Here is a 25,143-nt window from a genome sequence, read left to right on the forward strand (position 1 = left end):
CTGTGATCGAAACATCAATTTTGGTCTCGTTCAAACGCAAATATTATATAACTATTTAATCAATAATCTCTACCAAACGTAATCTTTTGTCAATCGAGCAGCCGTGTCCTGACAACTACTCTCAAGTTGGTTTTAAAACGAAAATATGCTTCTCAAATCCTTTACGCATTGATTCAAATATTTTCTTGGGGTCCAAAGCCCAAAAATGAGTTTAATAAAGTACATATCCCAAACAAACTAGTTCTGAAATTTCCAACGCTCAAAGCACATATCGACGAAAAACTCCTTCTCTAAAGAAGAATATTTAAAATTCCTATAATAAATACCTCAATTTACCTCTCTTTTTTGTGGTCCATTACTGCTTCATTCGCCAAACCTGTCTGACTTTCAATTCCGCAAGTCTTACTTTCCCCTGTTCGCAGCCTTTACTTTTCAATCCAGTGTTCTATGCGATGCGAAGATGAATTGATGGGTTCGTCACAAACGGGGAAGTGAAATGCCCTCACCTGCTATGTAACAGCACTGTCAATAAACCAGGACAATTGCAATAAACATTTTAAATTGATCGTGGCAATGCAAATGAATCGGATAAGCTTCAGTGCTATCCGACGCCAGTACATACAAGTCACGTTTTCATCATTGAATCGTTACGACATGTGCAAACCTATACGATAACGGACCATCCAAACTGGTTTCATCGGTACACCTTGCTTCGCGTGTTATTTCCCTTTTTTCGCTCGCGACGCTTACCAAAACGTTAAAATAAATTGCGATGAATTTTCTTCCAATAAGGTTCAACCAGACCGAGAGTTTCAATCTCTTAGAAGCCTAACTAAGTGAATCATTGAACAGCAGTGAGCCGACAGTGGCGGGAAAACTTGATGGCTTTTCGGTCGCGTAGTGCTAGATGGAGCGCAGCGTAAGGAAAACAATGCACGCATTAACGGGGATAATAATAGCTTCCAGCACTGGGGAGCCCGCCAGTTAAGATCCAATTTCTTCCGCCAACCGTAGAGTTTGAATGGTTATCAACGGTTAAGTATTATATTTGGATATAAACAGGCTGCCTCGTATGTGAGGTGGACGATGCACAATATAAAACTTGAATCTCGACAAATACGCAAAAGTGCATCATCTGGGAGAAAGTTTTTCACGGAGTCGAACTTCCTTTACCGCTACTACTAGTGTAAGGTACGTATAGGTATAGGTCTCAAAGCCGTATCAGAACGGATAAACCGGCGCGACAAGCAGCATGCGCCTCGGTCGTATCAGTTGCTCTGGTCACTATTGCGGTTTGCAGCAGCATGCATGCACTTACCTACTGCAGTTGCCAGCGTCCAATCCACCAGTAAAAGGAAGCGCTCTGCTGCGTGAACACGTGGTTCGCGAATTTCTTGTGCGTAATAAGGGTGTGCTGTCGTCGGTGCTGCAATTAACCTGGTTTGCGCGTTTTGTGATTAAAGGGCGGCGAGTTGGTGATTTTTTGGAATAGCTGAAAAGCAGGTTCGTCACTTGTGCTGTCTTTCAGTTCATGGTGTGCATTGCTGCATTTTTATCTCAGTTAATTTATATGTGCAGAAAAACTGGTTCGAAAGTGGATAAAAAACTGATTGCAAAGTTGCTGCTATCGTGTGTATCAGAAACTCCGAGGTGTGTACTGTTTGGAGAGAAGCATCCAAATTAAAACGAATTATAAAACTTTATTTGAAAAATCACTTTTAAAATAGCATCAATTAGTAAAAAAATCTCATCGATCAAGATTCAATTTAAATCACAAATGAACACCAAGGTTAGAATCATTAACCGGAATTGTTATTACTAGATTATACAAGGATTTTACATCACATTAATCAGTAGAGGTTATCCTCTTACCACGCTAACCTGCAATTACAGATTAACAGTCGTTGAAATGAATCATCTAACGGTGGGTGACGCGTGAACTGGTTGCTGTTGCAATTGAAGTAATTTTTAGAGACAGCAGCGTAGTTTGTAGTGGAAAGTTTTTGCGGTGAATCAATTGAAAAATGCTACAGTTTCTAGTTTTTTTTTTCGAAGCGAAGAATGCTTTTGCAGTTGTAAAATCCTGTTCACCGAGAAACTAAATTGCGTCTTTGTTATGATCAACCAATTATTGGAACAAACTCGTTTAATTTCAGCAATAAACGCGAAAGTATTGGTTTTAAAGTAACTAACTCCACCAGTCACCATTTGAAGCCCTCAAGCATTTCGCTCATAGCATGAAACGTTCGTCTTTCGATATCAAAGTTCAGCTAGATATCAACGATTAAATGTAAGTGTTTTATTAATCATGTCTACGAGAGGGTTTTTCCTATAAACATAGACTCGCATGCCATGCTTTTGAACTATTAGGAGCTATAGCCATAATAATTAAGCTCGAACTTTCAGTTTTTTTCTATCTAATTACGGAAACAAGAGTTTTTATCATATCTGCGCGGATAACTGTCACAAACTGATTACTGGTTTACTTCTGAAAGGTTTGAGGTTTCCAACCAAATAAGTTTTACAACTAAGTGAACTGCATTGCTTGGTTGGTTTAGATCTTCTTCTATCCTTTAATATGTTATCTAGCAATTAACAAGCAGTTCAATCACAGTAGCTCATTTTATAACAAATTTTCAGCAATAGACCATCGCACGGTGACGTCACGTCTCTGAGTTTGACAGATACTGGTAACTTTGTTCACCTTCGGGCGAAGCAATTTAGTTCTCAATTATAGTAGATCATTTCCATTGTGACCAACAAAATGTCCTTTAAATGTTTTGCGTGAGGAGCCAGAAGACAACCCAGCAAGTTGAAGTTGAATAAGATGCAACATTAAATGACACATTCTCTGCGAAGCTACACCAACAAACCAATTTTTGAAATGCATATTCCAGCAATGTAAATATTTTTCCTAGATCCTATAGTGTTTGAACCTTCCAAAAACGTAAATGTCAAATTTCTAGTCTTTAAGAAACTGTAGAAAACTAATTGCAAATTTCAAGTAAAATTAACAAAAAACAAGCGTTTTTGGTTACATATTTTTTAAATGGTTACAAATGATCAGGAGTATGTATTTATAATACATTTTTTATGTTATATGACTGTGAAATAAATGCTTTATTCGATGCCTAAAGGGTTTTGAAGTGAAATTTCAAATATGTTGATCTTAGGCCAATATGAAAACAGGGGTAATTTAGCGTTGTAACGTCACGAAAAAAGTACAGTTTTGTACTTCATGGGAACTCCTTACATTTAATCAAAGTAATATTTTGTTTTCTTTTTATACTCAAAAATACCTTTAATTTGATACTAAAAGATCGCAGCTAGGTTGAATACAACTTGAGTTACAACCGGGTTTAGTTTGCGTTGTAACGTCACGAATTTTTTTTCTCCCCTTTTATAATATTCGTCTATGTTTGAAAAACATACTTGATGCGTCTAAATTAGTTCACTTTACATCTGTCATATAACAGAGAATAAATTTTGTAAAATGGATTAATGTTATTAATTATTATTAATTTGTGGGTCATCCATGAGTAACGTTACATTCTAAAAAATTCTAATATTATTCTATTATATTATATTACAATGCATTGCGTGAGGGGGGATTGAAAATTGTCAACTTCCGCTTTACGTAACATGCGAATGTTCCCTAAGAAACTGTTGACGCAAGGTAACCGTATTAATGAAATGAATACTTCGTCCGCATCGCTCAAGCCAATCTTCCGAATGTGATGGTTATCGCAATTACGGGACGTGACATCACCACATTTAACGATGAGAAGAACATTTTTGAACGACCAACACCATACCGTGGAATAAGCCAGCTATTCATTTTTGGGGCAAGTCTAGATGAAAAAATCTTCAGCGGCAAAAATGCACTCGAATTTTCTTGAATAAGTAGTGTGAGTTTTGAAAAATCAAGGAAATATTACGGGAGCGAAAAAAGCTAGCAAGCGGCATTTTTGAGATTATTATCATAATTTTTGAAAGATTTCTTGTATTTATTGGAATTAAGGACACATTTGTAAACTTGTTTTTAATATAAATGCTAAATAAACTGCTAAAGTACTCAGACATTGTGGAAAAACTACAATAAAAATAAATTTAATATGTTTTACACATAATGTCATATAAGACACTTTTGAGAATATTTATGATACATATGTCACTTATGAAAAGAATTGATTTGATCATAACTCACATTCATTCACTGAAAATCTCCAAGTTTAAGTTTGGTTCTTCATTCCCAAACATTAAACGACAAAGTAAATTTGTTACGTAGTTTATGGATAACCAAGTGCATAAAGTAGAAGTAGAAATATATAAAATCAGATATTGAACTATTTCATATGAAAATGTCTAAGAAATATGTTATAAATAATGGATATCGACTGATTCATATATTCGTGACGTTACAACGGAGTGACTACAGACGGTGTTATGAACAGATACGCAAAGAGTGAGGTCGAAAACTCCAAGTGAACCGTCAAATCGAGGCTCCAAGTGTGCAAAGTAAACAAACACATGCGTGTTACTTTTCGTACAGAATGTGTGTTGCGATCGGTTTAAATTCTGTGAATCGTGCAATTATGGTTCCAACGAAAAATGTGTTCGTCATGCTCATGTTATGAGTGATGCATTGGAAATTGTTATAATTGTATGAACAAGCACTGAAACTCAGCAATATATCCTTACAAAGTTTCGAAATTTCATTACACTTTCTAGTGCGTATGAAAAGTCATGCGAAAATAAATGTGGTTGCCAGAATTGTTTAAAATAAAATATTAGCAAAGGGTTGCCATATTTACTGCTTTTCTCTTTGCGTATCTCTTTATAACACAGTCTCTAGGAGTGACAATACCCCTTGCTGGAAAATGAGCGTTGTAACGTCACGAAATATAAAAGCTTCTCAAATATAGATTTTACCAGTTATAGGCATTCTAAACATGGCAAAATGTTCGAATATTATTTGTTATCAAATCGTGGAAGAAGAAATAGTTATAAAATTCAAAACAGAGCAGAGTTTTTGACTTTTGTAAGAAAAGTCCCGACACCTCAATTTCTCGCGCGTTGTAACGTCACGCTACATTTTTACTCCCCAAAGTAATATTAACAAAGTAAACAAATATCTTATACATCATTCTTATAGGAAATTTCCGAATCTGTAATCTGTCTACTTTCCGAATCTGTAATAATATCAAAGGGTTTCATGAAAAAAATACAAGTTAGAATTAAAATGATGCCAACAGAATAGTCAAAACGTTGTAACGTCACGGTAGAATGTGTCAAATTTGTTTATATCGTATAAAATTTAAATCCTATAAAATGCAATACTAGGTTATATATGAAGCAATTCAACATATAAAATTGTAAAATGCGTCATTCTTCTGAGTCTTAAAATGCAATTTAAAGTTTCAAATGAGACCATTTAAGATAGACTGCGAAGTTATACAAAATCGTAACCATTTTTTTACAATGTACGTATATGGCTTCTAGATTTGTACACATAGGCGCATCTTATATGGTCATTTTTTTACCAAATAAGAGTTTGCTTAACAGAATTGAGCGCGAGTTATATGAACCAATTTGTTTGCTGGGTAAGAACAATTATAAACTGGGCAGGATTTCCACAAAGCACACCATTGCTCCACCAGAAAAAAGCACACAGTCCAAAGCGTAAACAAACAAAAACCACTAACTGTCAGAAAAGTGAGGTTAAAGAGATTCGCTGAGATGGTCTACCGTTTTGATTCAAACATCTAACAGTCTCAAACTTCGAACACTTTACAATCAGAATTGAATTACTACAGCTAGTGTAATAAAAAGAATGATTATTTCGTTCCTTGGAATGTCCTGCACCCTGTAATGTAAAGCTCTTTACAGTAGAGTCATTTCCAGGGAATCAGCAAGCGTTGGAAAAAGTGACAGTTAATATTCAGACGGATTGCCTATCTATCTCTTAGCGATTACATTGTAACCGTTTCGGTTGGAAGCCGTCGGAGATAACTGCTAAAGTTACCACAAGGGGCATGAGAATATCGCACTGCCGTAACACCTCGATTTAGAACAACGATGCTATAACCATAACCGATGAAACCCGAAGCAGGGGCGAAGATCAGCGGATCATCAGGCACATCCGATATTGGCGAGCTATCGTCAGCCATTGCAGATTGATCGCTCGATAAGCCCAGACCAGTTTAGTCGAGTAAAGTTAAAAACCAGAAAAGCCTTGAAAGGGCTAGTGTTCGTACACGTAACCTCAAAGATCAAATGAGGAGAGTGAATCAGGTAAGCCTATCTAGCTCCGTATAACCTTAGGCGAAAGGTTGAGCTGATAGCTGTTATCTAAGACAAGACGTGACAGCTGGTCACCGTTAAATTCAACCAATTTAAACCGGCTGCTGATTGGCTGAATTCGATAACGCAATCGTCACGTAGAAAATACAACGAGGTTACTTTTCACTGTAAAGCAGTGATGCTGGAGAGTCATAATTTAGCTATTATAATTGTTCATAAATAATGATGCAAAAGTATGCAAGGTACATGATATTACCGAGTAATGTATTTCACTGTTATAACTTTAAAAATGCATTGATTAATCGTTTATTACTATTTCGGTTGCAGTCCAAGAAACTTAGGAAGAAAAAAATTGGGTACCAAGAAACTTAGGAAGAAAAAATCACAAGAAGGTTGTATGCAAAGCCACGACCGCAAGGTTGAAGTAGAATACTTTTACAAGAATGATAACCCGGCTGCTTGCGTGTCAGTCATTTTTTCTAGTAAATAAACGTTGACCGTTAATTGGCAGTATAGTAATTTCTTTTTGTCTGATATTTTGAATGAAGTTCATTGAATCTTTTTAAATTTTGTGCAAATGAGACGTTGAAGTGCTGCCGAATTGAAATATGCACATTTAATACGACATCATTAAACGGGAACGGAACAAAGGCTACGGTTATGCAGAACGCGAATGCCGGCGCGATGCGATTCGCCTTACCGTGGTGAAATGTACAGCTCTTTTTAAGGCGAAGTAGAGCTATACATTTCAACAGATTTCGTCTTGCCGAATCGCATCGCGCCGTTATTTGCGTTCTGCATGACCGTAGCCAAACACTAAGCGACGCAAACACGTAATAATAATCAGAGTATGCATGTAGAGGAAGATAATTAACTTTGAATTATAGCGCAAAACAAGAAAATATTAACTCTTCAAATAATCATTTGTGTTCTTCAAATTTCAGTTGTTCAATTTAATATCCGATGAAATGTTTGTTCATTATCTGATGAAGCTCTTATATAGGCCAAATGATGCATTCCCAATTTACTAGGTCCATAACTCTGCCGACCGTGCTTGGGAAAGCGCGGTATAACGACCAATCAGAGGTCGAATTTTGTGTTTTGACAAGGCTTAAGAGTTTTCAATAGTACAATAGTTCGAATGATAAAATTGCAATTTCATGCATTTGGTAGGAATCTTAGAAGATTTTCTAATCGATTGCTGCAAAAACGAAGGAAATCCATCGGAAACTAACCGATTTATTAGCATTTGAAATTTTTCTCACTTTTTTCAGTTTTAGATTTTCATTTCACATCCCTATGTAGCCGAACTTCCTGAGAGAAGTATTCTAATTCAAAATTAAATCTTCATTAATTCATTTGTTGTCCTTATAAGGACAATTGTTCAATTTATCATAGGATGTAGTGTTTATCTTACATCTCTGTGTTACCTTGATAATGAGGACTAAGGCGCACGGTCAACACAATGAGAAAGGTGTTTTCACATTGAAAACTAGACACGGCTTGTTGGCAAATGCATCTACCGCTAATACCACCGCTATCATACGAAAGCGCGTCGTTTCATGTGGGGAATATCAACAACGAAAAATGACGCGTGTCTAAGCATAACCCGAACTGTTTCGCCGTGCTGCTCCCATTTACCTTTACATCGGCCTCAGGGAAGTACCGGCTGCATCTGCATCTACCGTTGAGGCTGTCACTATACTGCTATTGGTACCAAAAGCTATTAACTCTTCAAATAAGTGTTTTATTTGTTCTCAAAAGAACAATTTTTTAATTCAAAATCGGATTTACGCAATCGCATCTCTGTAATATTACCGACAATAATATTCTTCTGAACAAAATGATACAACTTTCCCATTAGGCCTCTGCCATAATAGACGCGAAAAGCGACGCGAACCGATTCGCTCGGCTGTAGGTTAATGTACAGCCATCAGTAGAACTGTACATTAACCTACGGCCGAGCGAATCGGTTCGCACCGCTTCTCGCGTCTACTATGGCAGAGGCCTTAGAGAAAGTTGCTGGCTGATGTATTCATTTTTTTTTTTTTTTTTTTTTTTAAGGGGGGATTTGTTAGTAGCTTAAGTATTTATGATAAATATTAGTAAATAATGAGTATGTGTGTCCAATCACAAATGGTGACTTCTCAACACTGTTAGAAATTTGTAATTTTAATTGTTAGGATTTGTTTGCTTTCGCAATTAGGACTTATCATTCGTAGGGATTTAAACCTACTTGTCAGAAAAGGGGAAGTAAACTTACAACTAACTTAATTGCTAACTTATTGGCTATAAAGAGAGCTTATCGTAGCAATTGAGGATTGCAACGATTTTTGTCGAAAATTGTTAATAATTTTATTTGACATAGCTTCTAATGGTTCAACACCAGTAATTCTATGTAATTCGAGTGTACCAAACCAAGGAGAACGCTTCAAAATCATTTTCAGAATTTTATTCTGAATCCTTTGGAGCGTTTTCTTCCTTGTTGAACAGCAACTAGACCAGATCGGTACAGCATAAAGCATTGCTGGTCTAAAAATTTGTTTGTAAATCAAAAGTTTGTTCTTTAAACAAAGTTTAGAATTCCTGTTAATGAGAGGATATAAACATCTCGTATATTTGATGCACTTGGCTTGTATACTCTCAATGTGCTCTTTGAAAATAAGTTTTTTATCATAAATTAGTCCCAAGTACTTAACCTTGTCGGACCAACTTAAAATAACCCCATTCATCTTGACAACGTGATTATTGTTTGGCTTGAGGAAAGAAGCCCTAGGCTTATGCGGAAAAATTATCATTTGAGTTTTAGAAGCATTGGGAGAGATTTTCCACTTTTGCAAGTAGGAAGAAAAAATATCTAAACTTTTCTGCAATCGACTGCATATGACACGAAGACTTTTTCCTTTTACGGAAATGCTTGTGTCATCGCAGAACAATGACTTTGTGCATCCTGGAGGCAAATCAGGAAGATCTGAAGTGAATATGTTGTACAGGACTGGACCCAAGACTGAACCTTGAGGCACACCTGCTCTGACAGGAAATCTATCAGATTTTGAATTCTGATAGACAACCTGCAGAGCTCGATCAGTAAGATAATTTTTTAAAATTTTGATTAGGAAAATTGGAAAATTAAAAGTTTGCAATTTCGCAATCAAACCTTTATGCCAAACACTGTCGAATGCTTTTTCTATGTCTAAAAGAGCAGCTCCAGTGGAATAACCTTCAGATTTGTTAGCTCGTATCATATTAGTAACTCTGAGCAATTGATGAGTTGTGGAATGCCCATGGCGAAATCCAAACTGTTCATTTGCAAAAATTGAATTTTCGTTGATGTGTGACATCATTCTGTTAAGAATAATTCTCTCAAACAGTTTACTTATTGAAGAAAGCAAACTGATTGGTCGATAACTTGAAACTTCAGCTGGGTTTTTATCCGGTTTTAAAATGGGAGTAATTTTTGCATTTTTCCATAATTTGGGAAAATATGCAATTTTGAAGCAGCAATTGAAAATTTTTACTAAAAATTCCATTGTGCTCTCAGGGAGATGTTTGATTAGTATATTAAAGATTCCATCGTCACCAGGCGCTTTCATATTTTTGAAATGTTTAATAATTGATTTAATCTCATTCAAGTTAGTTTCAATTATTTCTGCAGGTAAAAAATTCTGGGAAGAAATTAAATCAAATTGACGTGTGACTTCATTTTCAATTGGACTCACAAAATTCAAATTTGAGTTATGAACACTCTCAAACTGCTGAGCAAGTCTTTGAGCCTTTTGTTCATTGGATACAAGAAAACGTTCACCATGTTTTAAAACTGGAATAGGCTTTGAAGGTTTCTTAAGAATCTTCGACAGCTTCCAAAATGGTTTTGAATATGGTTTCAATTTTTCAACTTTAGTCTCAAAATTTTGATTTCTCAGAAGAGTAAATCTATGTTTAATCTCTTTCTGTAAATCTTTATAAATAGTTTTAAAAACAGGGTCACGAGAACGTTGATATTGACGTCTGCGGACATTTTTCAAACGAATTAGAAGTTGAAGATTTTCGTCAATTATTGGTGAATCAAATTTCACTTGAGCCTTTGGAACAGAATAATTCCTGGCATCAACAATTGCACATTTTAATGCGTCCAAAGCGGAATCAATATTCACTTCGTTTCGCAAATCAAGCTCATTATTGAAATTTCTCTCAATATGAGTTTTGTATCTTTCCCAATTAGCCTTGTTATAATGAAAAACAGAGCTCATAGGGTTTAAAACTGATTCATGTGATAAAGAAAAAGTTATTGGAAGATGATCAGAATCAAAGTCAGCATGTGTGATCAAATCACTACATACATGACTTTGATCTGTAAGCACCAAATCAATTGTTGAAGGGTTTCTTACAGAAGAAAAGCATGTAGGACTATTCGGAGACAAAATAGAATAGTATCCTGAAGAACAATCGTTGAATAAAATTTTGCCATTGGAATTACTTTGAGAATTATTCCATGAACGATGTTTAGCGTTAAAATCGCCGATTATGAAAAATTTCGAACGATTTCTGGTGAGTTTTTGTAAATCACCTTTAAAATAATTTTTGAGCTCGCGTGTGCATTGAAATGGTAAATATGCTGCGGCAATAAATAAAATCCCAAGTTCAGTTTGAACTTCAATTCCCAAAGTTTCAATAACTTACGTCTCAAGATGGGGAAGAGCACGATGTTTGATTCGGCGATGAATAACAATTGCAACTCCACCGCCGGAACCCTGAATCCTATCATATCTATGAACCACGTAATTGGGATCATATTTTAATTTTATGTTAGGTTTCAAAAATGTTTCAGTAATAATTGCAATATGCACATTATTTACTGTTAAAAAGTTAAAAAGCTCATTCTCATTGGCCTTCAATGAGCGAGCATTCCAATTTAATATTTTAATTGTTTTATTTAAAATCATTGCTAAATTTTAAATTAGAAACAATTTTAATAGTAAAATTTGTGCCTATTTGAATGGCTTCAAACATTGATTTTGCCTGCAACATGGCGTTCATAAGATCGAACATTGCCTGTTGCAAAAAAGAAAGTTTACCTGCCGTAATAGGCCCCAGGCAGTTGACATTAGAAAAAATATTTTCGGCAGCAATATTAGCTGGAGTGATAGGTGTACAATTATTTTCTAGCCTGTTTTGCTTACCCATATTAACGGTCATTTTCGAACTACCAACACTAGGCGGTATAATGTTCGAACTGCCTGTAACCTGTGCATAAGTTAAACGGGTATGCAAAGGAGTAGGTAAACTATGCGCCACTGGTACGCTTGGAGAATTTTGTTTTGAAGTTGGTTTTAATTGAGAAATTGAATTTTGTTTACCTTGCCTTGCCTTAACAATTGCTAAACGGACTGGGCATTGATAAAAATTTGACATATGGTTGCCGTTACAATTCGCACAGCGAAAATTTTTACTCTCTTTCACAGGACATGTGTCCTTTTTGTGAGAAGAGTCTCCACAATTAAGACATTTTTGGTCCATGTTACAGAATTTGGAACCATGGCCATAACGTTGGCAAGTACGGCATTGGGTGATATGCTTTTCACCTCCGCCATACTTCCTATAAATTTCCCACTTTACACGCACATTATACAAAGCATGTGCTTTTTCAAAAAATTTTAAGTTGTTAACCTCATTGCGGTTAAAATGAATTAAATAATTAACAAGGGAAATTCCAGTTCTCTGACTGTTTTCGCCTCGTGATTTTTGTTTCATTAGAATTACTTGGGTAGGGGCTATGCCAAGTAATTCTGTTAAAGTAAGTTTGATCTCATCAACGGTTTGATCGTTGGTGAGACCTTTCAAGACAACCTTGAACGGCTTGGCGTTCTTGGTGTCATATGTAAAAAATTTGTACATCTTTTCAGTTAAATACTGAACAAGACGATCACGACCCTTTACTGAGTCGGCTAATAAGCGGCATTCACCTCTACGGCCAATTTGATAGGTAACTTTAACGTCAGAAACAAACGTTGAAAGTTCCTTTTTGAATATATTAAATTCAGAAGAAATAGTTACCACAATAGGTGGAACTTTCTCCTTTTTTAAAGATTTTATATTTTGTATAGTTTCATTATTAATAACTTCCATTTCACCAGCTTCTTGCTCAGGCAAAATATCAAAAGGATTGTCACTACAGACACTCGATGTGTCAGAAAGAGATGCCTCTCTTTTCCTCCCCGCAGCGATGCGAGGTTTCTTTTTCCGTCCAGCCATTTCAGGTGGTACGAAAAAAGTTAAAACAAATGTTAAATTCAAAAGTAGGTAGTCTTGAGAAAGACTGATGGGAAATAACTTTCAGGTAGTCTTTAAAAGACACACTGACAAAACACAAACTTTGAAGCTATAGGCAGTCAAAGACCAGTCCACAAGCAACCGAAAAAACGTCTGACCTGTAGGACAGTTCAAGATGCACTGATGTATTCACTTCATGCAAGCCTGCTGCTGATGCTTCCCGCTATCACATTGAAACAGCACTTTAGTGAAGGGAGTGTCGTTGCATCAGCTGACCCTGCTACTATCGATGCTGATATACCCGCTGTAACAGCTACGCTATGCATAGCCATGGCACAGTTGCGGCCGCTATACGCTGGCCCAACTGCTGAGCAACTGCAACGCTATCCGTAGCCACGCCACAGTTGTGGCCGCTAAACGCTGCCATTGGTTTCCGCTGTACCTCCTTTTGCTGGCCCAGCTACTATCGATGCGATGCTGAGATCCGCAGAAACTGCTACGCTTATCCACAGCCATGCCACAGTTGTGGCCGCTATCCGCTATCGATGGTACCCATTGCTCTGCTCCCGCTGCTGCTAAGGGAAGACTGCTGTTGTCGCTGTTCAGAACTATTATGGCCGGCTTCGACTAAAACAGGCTCTTATATAGGGATGAAAATAGGAATGAATTATTTTACGTACGTGGTGGAATGATATAGCTCATGGCTGAGAGCGATCATTTGATAAGCTCCACCTCTTTTTTCAGTTTCTAAAGTTTTTCCTCAGTTTCGTAGCACGGATGCACAAAAATGATTTCTTGTGAACATTCTGTCGAACCGGACCGATAGCACTCTCATTGAAGCAACAAAATAACATGTTTTGTGTCGTGTTGTGCAGCTTGGTTGAAGAAAATGTTCCCGTCCCCGTGTCGCATGTAAGCAGATTATTGCGTTCAGTAGACAGTAGATAGTGTATCCAGCGAATAAACACCGATGGTGCTCTCACACACGCAACGGTTTTAACCCGTATCTTATTGCGGTTTGTAACATCAAGCGATTTCGTTTGCTCGCTGTTGCGTGTTGCATCATGTTGCAACTTGGCAGCTGGGAGACGACGAAATTCTGTTTATGCTGATTGATTGAATCGACTTCATATTAGCTCTGCATAGTCGAACTAACTGCTTTTGTGAATGCGTACTAACAGAGCAGGTAATTATTCAATGTCGGTTATGCTGATCGCAGCGTTTGCGCTGCCCCTACAGTGGGGAGTTTACTAAATAAAGTAAAAATTAGACAACTACAACAGAATTTGATTGCATCCCGCACAGAATGTCTGCTTGTGTTGATGCCAGAAAATTATTAACCTTCAATTATTTTTTATTTGCCTTCAAAAAAGCATTTTGCTGTTCAAAATCGGTTGCTAATTACAACCTTTGAGCTGCCCTAACATTGGGGGAATTAAGATACACGGACAACATGCACTGTGGAAGCTATTTCACATTCAGTAAATTAGACGGGTGCGACAAATTTAAATTGCTAGGATGCAACACAGAATGCTTGCTTGCGTTGACAAAAATTATTAACTTTCAATGACTTAATTATTTGCCTTCAAAAAGGCATTTTGATTTCCAAAATTGGATTTCCTGATGGCAATCTTCATGCTGCCCCAACACGGGGGGAATAATGGCTGTCTGGCGACACACGCTGAGAAAAACCGCGCTGCTCCTGAGACGTGGTGACCAACCACCGGGCTAGTGCTGCTGCTGAGGAAGGACGACTGCTGTTGTCGCTGTCTGATGCTACGCTATGCATAGCCATGCCACAGTTGTGGCCGCTATACGCTGGCCCAACTGCTGAGCAACTGCAACACTATCCGTAGCCATGCCACAGTTGTGGCCGCCATTGGTATCCACTGTACCTGCATCTGCTGGCCCTGCTGATATCGATGGTGAGATCCGCTGGAACTGCTACGCCTATCCACAGCCATGCCATAGTTGTGGCCGCTTTCCGCTATCGATGGTACCCACTGCTCGCTCCCGCTGCTGCTAAGGGAGGACTGCTGTCGTCGCTGTTCAGAACTATTATGAGCGGCTCCGGCTGAAACAGGCTCTTATATAGGCCAAATAGCATGTTTTCAATTGCAAGGTATATGATTCTGTCGACCGTGCTTGGGAAGCAAGCATATATCGACCAATCAGGGGTCGAATTTTTCGTTTTGACAAGGCTTGACTATTTTCAATAGTACAATAGTGTGAATAATAAAATTACAATCATTTTATTTTGGGAAGAATCTTAGAAGATTTTCCAATCTATTGCTGCAAGAACGAAGGAAATCCATTGAATACTAACCGATTTATTAGCATTTGAAATTGGACATATTTTTCACTTTTTTCGGTTTTAGATTTTCATTTCACATCCCTATGTAGCCGAACTTCCTGAGAGAAGTATTCTACTTCAAAATTTGATAATAGAAGTATGCTTTATTGAACATAAAAGAATAAATAAGAATTGAGTATTATTCGCCTATATATTGCAATTTTAATTTGTTTTATTTTCATTGACCTGCAGAAGTTGTTAAAAATAATCATTCTGGCATCAACGGTATGGAACGTTCAAAAAAATTTCGACGGGGATGACGGCCGTTACGAAAAGAAAGATAAGAAGCCAGCTGTCGCGTCTTGTCTTAGGCTGTTATAAGCAATAAATTGGGCCTTTTGTATTCCAATCAGGACCCAGAATTTGGATTATCGCTTCGTCTCAGGGGTAGTACATTGGCCACGTGCAAGCCCTCCGAGCGATCGACCAGCCTGTAGGTCACCATCTTTACCCTCAACACCAAGCGTAGACAGTACGTCAGTCAGCGAAGTCATTGGGATTCGGACCAATAAGCAAGACGAGCGAACGTGGGACGGCGAAGATTCGCTGAATTCCCCAATGGTTGCGGCCTGGGAGGAGGAGAGTTGCGGAAACAGCCAGCAGACAGCGGTATCGTCGACGTGACGGCATAGGTTGCCGAGCTACAGAGCAGCCAGCATCGGTAGCAGAGTTCTTCAGAGAGATTGTATGTAATAAGCATGTGTGTAGACCTAAGATAAAAATGCATGTACTTAGTTAACATAAAAATGCCACGTGGTAGAGTAGAGTCAGGTTAAGCCCCCCCTTATCGTAAATATAGAGTGCATGTAAAACCCAACTGCTATTTTCGTCATATCGGCCGACCCTGAGAACCTTTGCAAACCTTGGAGAAGGTGTTCGAGAGAGATAGAGAGACATTGCTCACCTGGTTGAGTAGCTGAGGTGACAACATTGAAGTGTTCAGAATTTGAATCAAAACCGAGTTCCGAATTTTCGTTATTTTCACATAAAACATGTTTGAATTTATATAAATAGCACTTATTTGCAACAAAAATAAAATAACCAACATGCTGACCCAGAGAAAGTTCATTTTTTGTTGATTTTTTAAGAACAAAAGATACATCATAGCTTAAGTGTTCGTGATGCAGTACGGTATAACCACCATAGTCCAAAAAATTCAGTTTTGTAGATGATAAACAACAGCAGTACGACAATGGGCCCTGAAGTGGTGCCAGAAGCTTCAGTGCTTTTATAGAAACAGATGATTGGAATTTTTTTTTCATTTTTTTACAAGTTTTGAAATCATGAATTTTTTTATTTTTTCTACAACTTTTGATTTTATGAGTTATCACCGAAATTCTTCGTTTATCCTAGAAATTTGTACACACTGACGAGTTATTTTTGGTTTTTTTTTCGAAAAAAACATGAAATTTGCCTCGGTTTACTGTGGTTTATATACAGCACCTTGTTTCTTTGTTGGGGACATTATACCACTGCGACCAGTTGTCATGTAATTAAAATAAACCCACTAATAATTTTCCATTTCCTAAGTTTATGAGTCTATAGACTCTATAGACTCAAAACTTTATAACCGTCCCAAACACTTATCCAAATATCCAGTTTCATTACGTAAACATCTTCCCATAGTCAGATTTCCCTGATACCAAACCAACATTCCAACGAATCCATTCCCACAATCGAAATCGATTGTTCTTAGTATCAATTTCCATAGACGCAATCCTCATCACTTTAAGCCACGGCAATAAACCCAAGTGCACTCCGCATGCACTGTCTAAAATCCATAATTTCCCACAGAAGTGCTTATTGCCTACGCATGCACTAATCATATTTCGAACCGTAACCAATATCCACTAACCGTCATGATCATTCTTTTAGCGGACCAAAAACGCGTCCTTTTCTGTTGACGGTTCACTGCGATCTTCCGTAGCATCAAAACAAACCGCTTGACGTTTTTTCCCTGCCAGCCAGCTTCAAACCAACACAACCGAGCTTGGCTTCTTCGCCGTTAACGCACTTCACTTTTTCGCCGCGGGAGGAGAGACGGGACCTTATTTTATTTCACTCGCGAGACATTTCACTCCGATAATTTAAAACTTAAATTCTAAAACACCTAACATAAACTTCTAAATAAAATCTAACGAGAAAATAACGAATTAAAATTAACATGCAGTGGCGAGTATGTTGCTTGCCACAACAACAAAAATCAAAACAAAACTCCTACACACTGACAAGCAACATATCTTTACACGCTCGGCGTTTGTCACACAAATTTGGGTTAATTGCAACCTCGAGGGTTGCAAAGTGCAGGATACAGCAGACACCCGGGCATATCTCACAATAGATTACCGATTCTGAGGAAGTCCATACAGGAAAAAAAGTAGCGGGACTAAATGACAACACACCTGGTGAAATAGTTTGATCTTCGAATTCAATTCTGCAATAAAGAATTTGACAAGTCCATCCAATGTGCGATGGAGGTGTGAAACAGTTAGACAGATAGTAGCCCTTCATCTTTAATTTTCCTCAAGTTTTGGGAGATTTTCTTCCTTACGTATTTACGGCCTAATGACCGTGTGCATAGAAAGTTTACTAAGCTTGCACGGGAAGAGTAAAGCATACGCTCATATTTATACGACTTATGTACGGTGCAGCTTCCAACACCTCTCTATGATTTCCTACAGCTACTTCTCCGTGTACTTTCGCGATCACCACCGATGCTGGAGGGTATCATCGAGGGACTCGTTTCATGTCATGAGCAAAGTCTCTGGTCTCCGGCTGTCGAGTCTCAAGTCCGACGTTCCAGTAGCTTAGATACAGACCAGGGAATGTCGCAAACCAGGGATTGACAACAGTCGTGCTGAGGAACTCATCGTGATCGCCAACTCCTTAAAGGTGAGCAAGGCACCGGGACTAGATGTAGTCCCGGACATGGCCACCTAGATGACTATGAAAGTGGCCTCCAGGCTGTTCCGGGCAGTCATGTAGATGTGCCTGGATGACTGCTTCTTTCCGGAGAGGTGGAAGCGACAGAAACTGGTCCTTTTGTCGAAGATTGGGAAACCGCTAGGGGACCAATCGGCATATGAACCAATCTGTCTGCTGGGCATTGCCGGCAAGGTGCCTGAGAGGATTATCCTCGACAGACTGGTGATGTACACAGAGGGTGTAGACAGTCTGATAAGTAACCAGTTCGGCTTCCGGAAAGGTAGGTCCATGGTGGATGGTATTCTTTCTATCCAAGATGAAGAAGGTGGCAGTCCAGCGCAAGAGAAGGGGCATTTGCTTCTGCGCTATCATCACGCTTCATGTGATGAATGCTTTCAATAGCGTCAGCTGGGATTTCATAGCGCTCGCGTTTAGGAGCATCAACGTAGCGGTTTCGTAGTACAAAATTCTGGAAAATTTCTTCCAGAATCGAGAACTAGTTTACAACACGTAGGGGTCAGAAGTACTTTCCAATCACCGTATTAGCACCGCAAAGTTCTATTCTATCCCAATGTTGTGGAATACGGAGAGTTGAAGCTTTGTGGACGACATAGAGGTGTATGGTGAGTCGATCAGAGAGGTCGAGTTGACGGTCGCGCACTGCATACGCAAAATCGAAGACAGGATGCACTCCAGGAAACTGGAGTTAGCGCGTAAATCAAAGCAGCAGATGGTGGTCGGAGGCTGCACCGTTACCTCAAAACAATTTTTGAATGTCTTCTGGGTTAAGGTTGACGCCTACGTTCAAGAGCCACGTCAACTATGTCTATAAGAAAGCCTCAATGGCTGTTGCGACACTATCTAGAATGATGTTGAATAGCTTAGTGGTGTACAGTAGCAATCGGAAACTTCCTTCCACCATCGTTTCGTCCTTACTTAGATATGGTGGGCCAGAGTGGTCTAATGCGTTAGGTACTAACAGTTATTCTGGTAAGCTCGAAAGTACCTATAGGCGCAAGTGTCTGAGAGTAGCCAGTGCGTATCGTATAGTGTTATACGACGCAACCTGCATTTCGTCCGGCATGATGCCTATCAGCATCGCCAAGAGGGAGGATATAGAGTGCTCCGATCGACGTAACACAAGAGGCATACGAGGAACCAGAAGGTTATTCTCGATGATCAGATGGCAGCGGGAAATTTTTGAGCTGGAAAACAATCTCATTTCACTTTTCCTATTCTCAATTTCACTTCACTGTCAATTTTACTTCACAGAGGTAATTTTTGTCACCTCATTTGAGGTGGAATCGGGAACATCGCAAGCCCTTAAAAAAACAGGGTTTTCGAGAGCTACATACTTAAGAAATTTAAATTTTTCTTGAGCAAAAAGGTATATAATCCCTTAAGCAAAAATTATTGTCAATGCTTGCCTATCAAAGTTCTGGGTAGTCTAGAAAAAGTGGTGAACCATCACTTACCTCAATTTTTTTTTAATTAGCTTGCATCGTAGGGGGACAAGGGGCAAGATGAGCACCTTAAGCTTCTTATCAAATAGTTAGGGCAAAGTGAGCAAAAAGCTACTGAATACATTTTTACTACATAGAGTAAGAATAATACTCAAAAGGTGCTACATTGGAAACTAAAGAAAAAGGTAATTTAAATATTTATAATTAATTTCCTAAGCCACTAAAAAGTATGAGGCTGGTCGCGGTACGGGGTAGATTGGGCATACCTATGGGGCATAATGGGCATGTTCATATTTTTCGATTTCAAGCAAACATTAAACAATGTATCAATGTAACGTACAATCGTAGGTACCGAAACAAAGTTTTCCTTTCCTGTTTCACTATTTATACTCCAAAACAGCATAATTTTTTAGCCTTTTTCAATTTGAAAATTATCTATGAATTTGCCCGCATATAAAAATAAGGTTTTGGTCCATAAAACACTACTGTGCGGATGAAGGAATAATAAAACATGACAAAATTTAAGTTTAGGTAACTTTATTTTAATGATCGTCAACAAACGAATCTGTTCGACGCAGCCTTAAAGGGCTATTCCCACTGCTTCCGTTCCGGGACCGGGCCGTGGCTGTTCCGCGTGTCGTCCGGGCTCGTTTGAGATTGATTGCATGCGTTCTTAGGAACGCATTCACACCGACGCGCCGTGCCCAGACCGGGACAGCGTTGAGTTGCCGTCGTGCTGCCGCAGTGCGAGAGAAAAACTATCGTTGCCGACGATACTTTGTGTTGGCCGGAGAGTGCACGGAAGGCACTCGGGTGGATGCGTGTATGGTGTAGTGACATATTTCGCGCGGAGTGAGCTGCGGTATGAAAAAAGAGAAAGACGTTCTTTCCCATACACACATCAACATTTCTCAGCCAGAGCGCAGCGCAGGCACGGTTCAAGCACGGCGCAGTGTGAATGCATGAAAAGTCCCGGACGAGCCCGGGCCCGGCCCGGTCCCGGAACGGAAGCAGTGGGAATAGCCCTTAAATGTCGGCTTAACGTTTGCCGTGGAATGCCGTGTACAATAGCCGCTCGGTTCACTGACATTCGATGAGAAATAACCGCGTCTATAGTAGTGGCCAATGATGACTGTGACCATTTTTTGCGCCCCGACAACCGTTTGTAATTCCGAACCATTTTACTATTAACTGCTGCTAGAACGATGTTTACTTTTTTGACAGCACTTTCTGGTTTGTAGGTTATATTTTCGTGCATAGGTATGGCAATTTTGCCCCTACCAGCACTGCCCAATCTACCCCATGAGAAACACTTATGAAAAAGAGCTGTTTTTAGATGATGTTTCATTTGAAAACACTGCATTATTTATTGAAACTGTTTGAATATCAATAACGATTACCGAAAATAAACTTTCGAGCCCAAAACGACATATACGCATGCAAAAACCCTTATTTTTCGCGCTGGTGAGCTATAATATTATACGCAAGACGTGCATGAATGATACAATTGTTTATTGTGTAAAAGCGAATTTGTTTTTCCAGTTATTTTGAATAAAATTACATCTTCAGATTAACGCTTAATGATTCAAATTTATAACAGTTCCAAAATTACTGCCAGAAACCTAGAAACAACATATGCCCATTCTGCCCCGTATGGCGATCTTGCCCCTTGTTCCCCTACCTAGCTTCAAAAATAAATAAGGAATCTGTATGTGATCTAACTTCACGGTAAAAACTGAAGAAGTGACAGACATAGTAAATACGGTAATTTCCATTTAATTTGATGTACGGCCTCTGTATATCATCAGGGTTCCAAAAATACCTACATTGGATGCCATTTAACCTTGTTTTCAGCACCTATTGCTTGGAATCTGCGTTCAACACAAGGCTCTGCATGTTTCAATAGAACAACAGTTAGCATTATAAAATCACAATTTTCCGCATTTTGGTGGCCGCGCAGCTAATTTCCTAGTCGATTACTGCAAGAATGAAGAAAATCCATTGAAAACTGACTGAGTTATAAGCATTCAAAATTGGACAATTTTCGTGACGCGTCCGACGCTTAGATTCTCATTTAACACACTCTCTCAGAATGTTGCTAAAAGACGTAATTTTTTGTAAAAAAAGTTTTCCTAACAAAAACTTTTTTACGACCAGGATTTTTAACGATTTTTACCTCTGAACGCTCATGATTCTAATGGACGTATAGGAACATCATGGGTTATTGTCTGATTTTTTTATTAACAAATATTCAAAAAAAAAATCAAATCATGCGCTGAAAAAGTTGATTTCCAAACCAAAAATATAATGAAAACAATGGTCACATCTCTGATCTGTTAAAATTTATGATTTAGGTAGACAATTTAGTTGCCTAAAACTCTTTTGAATATTTTAAAATGAGCCTTATGATGAAACAATGCTGGACAGAAGACTGTTTTCCTTGCGAGTGCTTATTTCTCAATGTTCAATTAATTTTAAGCAACTAAATTATCTATCTAAAAACTAAAGTTTAAAAAAAATTGATGATGGCCTGTTTTGAAATCATTTTTAAAATCATTTTGTTGCCGTATAGGATTTAAAATTCAGTTTTTTTTCTTGAATATTGTTGTGAAAATTAAATTACTTCTTAAAAGTCATTCTAGCTTAACAATTTATGTAGCATGAATTAGCATTACAACATTTTCAATATTAAAAAAACCTAGAGAGCAGAGGGTAAGTGTACTCATAACTAAAATCGTCAAATGAATAACATGATTCGTAAAGAAGTATCAAAAATATCATGGGGTAGTTATATGAGAACGTTTCAAGCCAGACCGACCTCAAAGTATGCCAAATTTCAAATTGTATTATTTAAACGTTACTTTACAAAAGTGAGAGGAAGTACGTATCATAAAGTGGTTATTTATGTACTTGACAGTCAAAGATCCTAAAAACCCTTTACTTGGATATTTTTAGTAATTTGCAAGGTACTTTTCAAATTGTAATGAATAATAGGGTAATAAATATATTGTCATGTAAGCAAAGCCTTGGTGCTACATTCCGTATCGGTACTCGACCTTCTGTTTATTATACACAGACTTCGCAGCCAACTGTTAAGTGTACAGGACTGACACTATGGACTCGAACCTACGACGACTGGCTTGTTAGGCCAGCATCGTACCTCGAGACCAGCTGGGAGAGTGGGAAATATTGTCATGTATATCTTTTAAATTTGCACAAAAATTATGATGTCATAGTAGATTTGTTGAAATTATCATTCAGTTTAGGATATGAAGTCATGTTTTGAGAATGATCAAACACAAATTGAATTTCACAATTGCAGAAAACCTTTCACAAATACTACAGGAAAGTTTGCATGCAACCATGGATCCGATTTGCCGGCTGTGTATGGAAGTCAGCAATCTTAATCAAACCATTTCGGATCAAACGGTTCTAACGATGGTGGAGAATTGTGTTCAAATTAAGGTAGGTTTTTTTATTTTATTAGTAACTCTCAATCAAATCTAGATGAAAACATTTCCAGTTTGATATTGCGAACGACGTGCTGCCATTGGAAATATGCGACGACTGTTACTACACGATAAAAGACTTCTCGGAGTTTAAGGAAAATTGTCACACTATACAGGACATGCTGCGGAAAGAAATTGAGCAGAGCGGACTTGAGGATAACCTAGAGGACAGCTCTGTTCTTGATCTGTTTGATGGAGACATTCGCTACTCGGACGTGGAGTACATCAACGAAAACCTCTTTGATGATATAAGCACGGATGATTTGTTTAACGACATTTTAAACAATAACGAACCACAGGAAGATAAATCAGACAGTGTTCAATCGCCGATCGATTCACCAGAATGTTCGAGAGACGAGAAGAAGAAACGAGTGAAACGAAGCTACAAAGACGAATACACTGGAGCACTGGTTACATGTGAAATTTGCGGTAAAATGGTGCACAAAACCTTGATACCAGGTCACTTGAATATGCACAAAGGTTTGTCTCACTGTAGCTGTTAATAAAAGCATTTATTTCAAGCGTCTCGTTGCGATCTGTTTAATTACTAGGTATTAAGCCCTACACATGCCCCAGGGACGGATGCAAGTCATCGTTTCATTGCAAGCATAAACTTAAACGTCACATCGGCTACAAACATTCCGATGGAAATTACCCGTGCGATAAATGCGATAAAGTGCTGAACTCGGGATTAGCACTTTACCATCACCGCTTCGCGACCCACCAGGAACGGGACAAAACATGCAACGATTGTGGAAAACAGTTTCGAACCACGTAAGTTGATGTAGAGTATCGAAATTAGTCGATTTTTTGACGTTAGCTTTTTGCCAATTTTACAGTCATGGATTAAACCGTCACATGACGATACACAACAAAGAAGCAAAATTCAAATGTTCCTATTGTTCGATGGCATTTCTGCGCGAGAGTTCACTTGAAATGCACACGCGCATGCACACAAAAGAACGTCCCTACGTCTGCGTTAAGTGCAGTGCTGACTACAGCCATCAGAGACTGTTGGAAAATCATATCAAACGGAAGCATCCCGAGGCACCCATTGTGCTACGGCCTGCGGCAGTTGCAAGCGACGAACCGGAAGTACAAGACGCAAGTGTCATATGCGTGCAACGCACTATCGACTTTATTGCTATGTGAGATGGGCACACGTTTTAACTGTTTTTTAAAGATATGAATTAAATGAAACACAAATTAAATTTAGAATAGCATGATAGTTTAATAGCAAGCCTTGTTAATTTTTATAATAGAAAATTTAAATCAAAATATAAGAAAAAAATAAAACAAGACCAACAAAATGATAGTCTCCCGTAATGAAAATTTAATGTTAATGTAGCAAACTATAATTATAAGTTATTATAGCAATAAATAAACATACTAGCTAAAATGAGGATTTATAAAAATTAATCAAGTTCACCAGAATGAGAAAGATTATAAAAGTGATGCAAAGCCATGACAGTTATTACCTAAAATGTAAAAGTTTTCCTCACTATTGAAGAACATGTCCTTCCATCTTATCAAATACAGATCAAGCTTTTGAGTCTTGTAAAAGATATCTCTCGTTGCAAGCTGTTTTAAATTTCGTCGATTGGGAAATACCATTTCCATGGTCCGATTTTTAAGCAAAATTAGAACGTATGACAACGGGTGACATGACCAAATGTTCTGAGCTCAATTTCATGATATGCACTTATTGAAACTAAACTGTTGATTTCAGTCATTACCAATACCGTTATCATTTAGGTACACACAAAAAGAAACCAAGTTTTTGGGTGCACTGATATGTTATAGGAATTCTGATCCTCACGATTGGTACCGATATCGTCGACAGTAGTATGCGGGGACCGTTCACTGAAATCCAATTGTAGAATAAATGACTCGTGAATCTGATGAGCAATAGTGTCTCCAAGTGGTTCCCCCTAAATAACACCAAACTGTAACGGCTAAATGACCGCTGCATTTCGCCCAAGTAACACACAAAACATGTTAGAAAAGAATTCACAATAACAGTAGTCAAGTCATATAAGAGTACTAAAAGCGCAATTGAAAACTTGTGTTGTTATATTCTAATTCTCGAGATGTTCTTTTATAGAATAATTGTATTACATAGATTATTGAATATAAACTGCCACTGCTCGTCTGTAACTTGTGTTTATGATGTTATCAAAACTGCACAGAAAACAACTTAAAATACATCATTTGAGAGAAGTTGTTTTTAATCAGTGATTCAACCACATTTCGAAAACAAGCTCGGTTTTCCTGGTTTTTCAATAGCATGGGTTCAGCGAACAATAACTATTACATGAAT

At 38.1% G+C, this 25,143-nt stretch overlaps 1 protein-coding gene across 6 annotated transcripts; it reads left to right on the forward strand.

The window, feature by feature from the left end:
* Nucleotides 1-668: 668 nt before the first annotated feature.
* Nucleotides 669-24,277, forward strand: LOC129731157 (gastrula zinc finger protein XlCGF52.1-like). Of its 6 annotated transcripts, none has more exons than XM_055690950.1 (6): nucleotides 1,217-1,650; nucleotides 2,157-2,290; nucleotides 22,637-22,779; nucleotides 22,838-23,303; nucleotides 23,375-23,597; nucleotides 23,663-24,277. In XM_055690950.1, exons 3-6 carry the CDS (start codon nucleotides 22,678-22,680, stop codon nucleotides 23,973-23,975), a joined length of 1,104 nt encoding a protein of 367 aa, XP_055546925.1. In that variant the 5' UTR covers nucleotides 1,217-1,650; nucleotides 2,157-2,290; nucleotides 22,637-22,677; the 3' UTR covers nucleotides 23,976-24,277. The 6 variants fall into 6 exon arrangements, with proteins under 6 accessions (XP_055546927.1, XP_055546925.1, XP_055546926.1 ...); XM_055690951.1 differs by lacking the exon at nucleotides 2,157-2,290 and having other exon boundaries at nucleotides 1,217-1,503; nucleotides 1,562-1,650; XM_055690953.1 differs by having other exon boundaries at nucleotides 1,217-1,503.
* The last annotated feature ends 866 nt before the right edge of the window (nucleotides 24,278-25,143 follow it).

Source organism: Wyeomyia smithii, chromosome 3 (genome assembly GCF_029784165.1).
Source record: "Wyeomyia smithii strain HCP4-BCI-WySm-NY-G18 chromosome 3, ASM2978416v1, whole genome shotgun sequence".
Classification (NCBI taxonomy): domain Eukaryota; kingdom Metazoa; phylum Arthropoda; class Insecta; order Diptera; family Culicidae; genus Wyeomyia; species Wyeomyia smithii.

What these genes read in the sequence shown, in the direction of transcription:
- LOC129731157 (XM_055690952.1), top strand. Translation starts at nt 22,678, where the DNA reads ATGGATCCGATTTGCCGGCTGTGTATGGAAGTCAGCAATCTTAATCAA. An exon ending in AGAATTGTGTTCAAATTAAG is followed by an intron (nt 22,780 to 22,837) that starts GTAGGTTTTTTT and finishes AAACATTTCCAG; the next exon opens with TTTGATATTGCGAACGACGT. An exon ending in GGAAAACAGTTTCGAACCAC is followed by an intron (nt 23,598 to 23,662) that starts GTAAGTTGATGT and finishes CCAATTTTACAG; the next exon opens with TCATGGATTAAACCGTCACA.